The sequence below is a fragment of the Vigna unguiculata genome, chromosome 8 (assembly GCF_004118075.2).
Source record: "Vigna unguiculata cultivar IT97K-499-35 chromosome 8, ASM411807v1, whole genome shotgun sequence".
Lineage (NCBI taxonomy): Eukaryota > Viridiplantae > Streptophyta > Magnoliopsida > Fabales > Fabaceae > Vigna > Vigna unguiculata.
This window is the reverse complement of record NC_040286.1, coordinates 11,257,482-11,263,586: the sequence shown is the minus strand read 5'-3', so window position 1 is coordinate 11,263,586 and position 6,105 is coordinate 11,257,482. Positions and strand designations below refer to the sequence as shown.

The 6,105-nt window shown below is 35.3% G+C and overlaps 1 protein-coding gene across 1 annotated transcript; it reads right to left on the bottom strand.

Moving 5' to 3' along the window:
* Positions 1-474: 474 nt before the first annotated feature.
* On the bottom strand, positions 475-2,999 carry LOC114195582 (gibberellin 20 oxidase 2-like). The gene is made up of 3 exons (XM_028086101.1): positions 2,409-2,999; positions 1,261-1,582; positions 475-892 (listed from the first exon to the last, which is right to left on the bottom strand). The coding sequence occupies exons 1-3, from the start codon at positions 2,933-2,935 to the stop codon at positions 620-622; spliced, it is 1,122 nt and encodes a 373-aa protein (XP_027941902.1). The 5' UTR covers positions 2,936-2,999; the 3' UTR covers positions 475-619.
* Positions 3,000-6,105: the final 3,106 nt, after the last annotated feature.

The window sequence follows — 6,105 nt, the reverse complement described above, 5'->3', positions numbered from 1 at the left end:
AGTTACAAAAAATATTAGTTAAATTTAAATATTTAATTAATTTATATCAATTTAATTTTTTCAATATGTTTGTGTATAATTGTATAGAGGGTGTGACTAGGTGTGAAATTTCAGGTTTTTTTTTTTAATGAATTTCTAATTTTATTTTCTTAATTATTCAAAATTCTTTTAATTTTCCCATCAAACAAACAACTCATTTTGTTATGAGGAATTTCAACTCATTAGATATAAATGAATTATTCTCGAAACACACTATTAAGGTTTTGCATCGGAAATAATATGATGATATTATATGAGTTTGTCCACTAGTCGTGGGTATCAAATCTGTTGATGTCTGCTCTCGAAAATTTTGACACTATATAATGCATGCATTTAACCATTTTGTAGAGAATCCTTCCACCTAATTATAGTAATTAATTAGGGTAAAACTAATGAGTAAGTTAGTTGCATAGATACATGAGCAATAAATTGAAAGACAGTGGAATTAAGTTACATAAAAAAGAAAAAATGAAGGTTTTGGAGTGTAGGAAGAGTACAGGGAGGAATTGAATGCAGCAGTGAGTGTGAGGCTGTAGTAAAAGCAAAGGTGCAGAACAGAATCTATTTGTTGGTAATTAACTTAAAGAGTTTGTTGTTTGGAAGATAGCAACCACTTGGTGAAGTTGTGCAGTGTAGCTTCGTCGGCTCTGTAGTAGTTTTGTGTGAATTCAAGCAAATTGGACCATGTGAAATCTGGATACTGTTTTGTCCCATCCCTACGCACAATATCCTCTGGGGCTCTCACCACTTTGTCCTCTTTCGGGCACAGAAAGAATGCCAATGACCTCCTCTCTTTGTACTTGTTAACCACTGCCCTATGCAGACAACTCTTGTATCTCCCATTTGATAATGCCTGAACAACCAACAAATCTTAGTATTATGATACTCTATTTAGTTCCATATAAGTAATTTTATGTAAAATTTGAGATATACACCAAAATAAAATACTTTCAGTATAGTCATGGATATAAACATAAACATTATAACCACGTTAAATTATTGTGTGTTTATTTTTCTGTTGTTTATCTTGTTCCTAACAACATGTTGCAGGGAGAACCAATCCTGATACACCAAACTATATCTGCGCTTTTATTGACGGATTTGTCATGTTGCGACAGATAATGAGGCCATGGTGGACAGTAATTGACAGCCACAAAGTCATAAAGATATATATATGTATGCAAACAGAAGATTTGTATGTATTATGCTTATGTAACGCACCGTGAAAGTATCACCAATGTTAACTACAAGAGCACGAGCACGAGGCGGAACCGTCTGCCACGTGTTGTCTGCAAACACATCCAGCCCTCCAACTTGGTCTTGGTGAAGAATGGTGAGAGATGTTGGGTCACAGTGTGGTCCTGTTCCTAGTGCAACACTTGGCTCCTGGCATGACGGGTAGAAGTTGCATCTCATTACAGAACAACCATCTTCAAACAACTCCTTATAATGTAACTTATCCACTCCCAAACTAATTGCCAAAAGCTCCAACAGCTTCATCCCCAACCTCTTCATCGATTCACAGTACTTCTGGAATACCACTCTACCCAATGCACCACAAATTAGTACTTTTCATACAAAAGGGTACTACTATATGTATCAAATTTTACAACTTTTTACAAGAAAACCCATAATTCACATCGCATGATGTTAATTAACTATGACTTCGTATTTGGGATATGCTGTTTCTAGGAATAAAATTACATTTTTGGAAACTTCTGTATTTTGAATACAACACTGCTATTATTCAGCATGAATAATATATCACTTACGTGGATCAATACCCTTTTGAATAGTTTAATTAAAACGTATGTAAAACATGTTTTGACCAAAAAGAAACACCTATTGGAGATTTAAAACATTCAAGAACCTCATCTGCCAATTTTATGCCCCAAAAGAGACAAGAGTGGATCAGGGACGTAAAATTCAGAAGCTATTCAAATCAACCAGTTTCTAGGCAGATTTAAGAATGAAACGTGAATCTTCTCTGAAATGACGCACAACCAAGCAAGCTATAAAGGTAATATATTGACAAGACGTAAAGAGAAAACTTAATATATGTAGTTCTAGTTGGGTGTATGCACCATTCTGGCATTCGTATACATGAAAACTACACAACACTAACTAAAGTTTTTCTTAAGTATATACGTATATACACACACATACACATAACAGTTGATTAAAAAACAGCAAAACTAAGATTATAATAATTTCATAACATGTAGATGCATTTAAACACAATCCATTCTTCTAATGCTCTTGAACTTTAGGATTGAAATAACGGGAAAAGAAAAAACTTAATGAAGTTAAGAAAATGGCATGTGAATGAAAAATGAAGAGATATATTGAAGCAAAAGCTTTTGTGTTACCCTGCTTGTTGAAAGTCTTGACCTAACGTGGAGTTAAAGAAGGTAGAGACAACGGGGTCTAAGGTGTTGTTATCATGGAAGGGGAAAGAGAGGGTTTCTTTCCAAGGCAATTTGGAGGAGAATCGGTCAGCATGTGCACCAGAATAGCCCCAGACAGAACCCGGAGTCTTGTGAATGCTAACTTTTCTGTCAATTGGGAGCTTAAAAAAAGCATCCATTTGTTCATACGCTTCAGCAATGAGGAGAGGGTCAACGCCATGGTTGATTACTTGGAAGAAGCCATGGGTGGAGCATGCCTTGCGTATGAGCTTAACAGCAACGTGTGTGGCCTCTTCATCACCTCTGAGGAACCCTCCAAGGTCCACCATTGGAGCCTGAAACTCCTCGTTCGCGTCCACCACACACTCCTTGGGCCAGACGAAGCTCATGGGAACGTGTGGCTGCATTTGTAGCCAAGAGGGGTCGAAGAAACGGCTCTGAACTTCTTGGTGGTTCAGGGATGACACCATACAGAAACCTGAATTCATAGTGAGAGCTTTTAGGTTTAGGTGAGTGAGGAAAGAGGCTACACCAGAAAATAGTAAGAGAGGGACTTGGTGTGGAGTTAGAGCACAAAGGCCAAGGAGTGGCATGTATTTGTAGTGTTAAGACATGGAATTTGGCGACCGTAAATATCACTACAAACAGACAAACGAGAAAACATTTGGAGTAGAATCCGTTTTTTCTTCATCAAGATAGATCCTATATTTCACTTCTACATGATGTTTGAGTAAATTCTAGTAAGAAATTGTTTCCTTCCAAAATTGAACAATGGTCCAAGTCACTTAATTAAGAGTCCAAATTTAAATACACTTTCATCTTCGTTATTTAAAGATAAAACTTTGTTATTTAAAATAAAACTGTAATGGAATTTTAAATTTCAAAATGAACGATACCCATTATTAATCCGAACGACCATTATCTCTTCGGTTTTTCGAAAATTACTTTATTAATAAAAAAATAAAATAAATATAAGAAAACACATACACAACTTATCATACCCTTTTTATCCCGAATACAATCACATTTTTCATAATAACACTCTTCCAACCAGTAATTTAATTCAAATCTCACAATGTTATTGTTACTTGAGTGTAAAAAATAAAAAGAATCAAATACAAACTTGAATAATTTTTGATTCGAAAACAATAAACATCATGAATTTAAAATCTATTATATTATCATTAACACCTATTTCCTAAATTATTTTGATGATATAAAACTTAAGACGTGTTATTTCATTGGCCAAAAAGATGGAATATGATTCGTTCAGAAAATTGAAGATCAAGTTTACTTGATAATTCTCAACGGAACTATGTTTAAAGAAAATGAAAATAGAAAACAAATTGGGAGTGCGTACAATTGTACGATGTTGGGGGCATGCAAGGCTTCACGCGCCTTTATTTTGTCCAGAGTTTGTTTTGGTCGAATTAGGTAGTTGTTGCGAGACTTGTTTATAACACATTTTGGGGCGAACACTCTTTTAGGATTACATTATTACATGTTTTTTGTAAAACTACTCCTTTACTTTGTGGAAAATGATTAACGCGGCGAATTTGTGAGGAAAATACTGTTTATAGATTCATTATATATATATAGTCAGGGACAAATGGATTAAGTATATTTTGTATTAGACTTTGTAGGATCTTGTCGGATCCTAAACTATTTGAATTTAAGTATTTAATGGATATTGAAGTTTGTTGAACCTATTTAGAATATTTAGTAGTATTTATGTGATTTTTTATATTTATAAGTGAAAGAACACTACTATGGAAGTTTAAGAGTTATTTCCATTCTATAAAATATCTTTGAATGTATTAAAAAAGTAAGCAGAAAAAAACAAGAAAAAATATGAAAAGAAGTACAATTAAAATAGAGTGTGATTCAATATCTAAATTATTTCCATTTTATTCCAAATGTTTTACAACAAAATTTTGTATCTTTGGAATACCACCGACGAAAAGTATCAGAGTTGTTGATCCTTGCATAAAAAAAGAAAAGATCACAGTGAAGAAGACCATCACACAACACTCCAAGAGCCAACATAACAATTTAGTAATGTCCAAAGTTTCTTTATTTGAAGGAGAAAATTATGATTTTTGGTACATCCTTCTCAAAGTTTATACAAATTCACGCATGTTGGGGTTTGTTTAAAGAAAAGTCTCACTGTCATATTGATAAGATTTAGAGGAAGAAAACTCGTTTCCTCTTTTTTTCATATATATATATATATATATATATATATATATATATATATATATATATATATATATATATATATATATATATATATATATATATAAAATCACTCTTAAAAATGTTCATCAAATAATGTTCATAATACTCATCTATGTATTGACTAGGTATGAGTATCGGTATAAGAAATATCCGACTTTTTCAATTAAGTATTTGATGGAAATGTACATATCCGTTCTTTCCCCATACCCGCCATATATAATATCCATCCCCGTCATTTCCCCATCTAGTAGAGCGGTCCTTTTTGTTGATATGGAGAGCCACGACTCCCTCAACTAGTAACGAATCTTGATCAAAAATTTTGAAGGGACCAAAATAATATATTCAAATTTTATATATTTAATTATTATCACTAATATAATAAAAATATATATAATTTGATAGAAGTGGACATGAGAAAATCACACCCACATCTGTTCACTTGGTGAGTCTTCATTTTTGAGGTCGAAAATTTTCTTGTTGGGGAGAATGTAAGGCTCGTTAAAATTGTGTTATTCTTTTCTGCCTTAAAGTAAAGGGCTGCCTCTTGTAATTGGGCCTAGGGCTGGCCCAAGTGATAAAACCAAACCCTAATCTGGCTAACACACTCATTCTCACACATTCACAGATTGCAGCCGTCTCTCTCAACTACGCCAATAGAGCTCTGTTAGGGTTCGCTTCCTCGCCTCAGATTGCACCCTACATCTCATACCTTTACTTCGTAAAAGCTCTTTTCCGTATTTCCTCCATTTAGGGCTCCATAATAACTCTGTTCTGCTATTGTCCCGTTGTTCCGCCAGTTTCCCAGTCCATCTCTCGAGCTGCTGTGCTCCGTGGTCCAGTGTCAAAGTCTCGTGTAACCCCTTCCAGGTACGAGAAGTTAGGGCTTTCATGAAATCGTTTTCATCCATGTTTGTTTATGTATTTTCATGCGATTTAATGATCTGTATACTGTTCAGAGTGGGTGAAATGTATTGTTGCATTGTTTGGCTTGGTTTGGGTCTGTTATGCGAGTGAACAGTGGGTGAGGACTGATAATCTCGCCCAAGCGAGCTTGCCATGCCCAAGCGAGATGAGCAAAGGCTCACCCAAGATTCTCGCGCAAGGGGTCGCTCAGGCAACCAGCTCAATTTGAGTGAGTGAGCATCTCACCCAGGCAAGGAGGGTCTCGCCTAAGCGAGACAGTGTAGAGGCCACTGTTCCAGATTTCGAGCCCTCGCTTAGGCAAAGAGAGCTCATCTGAGTGAGAGACTCTCTCGCCTGAGCGAGACTCCTCTGCCTGAGCGAGGGGTTGGGCGAGAATGTGGTCTAGTTTGGCATTTCTTTTTCGTTCTTGGATGTTTGGCATGTAATCAATTGAATTACTGTATGATGGCATGATGGGATTGAGTATATATGATGAGGGGAGGCTTACATGTAATGA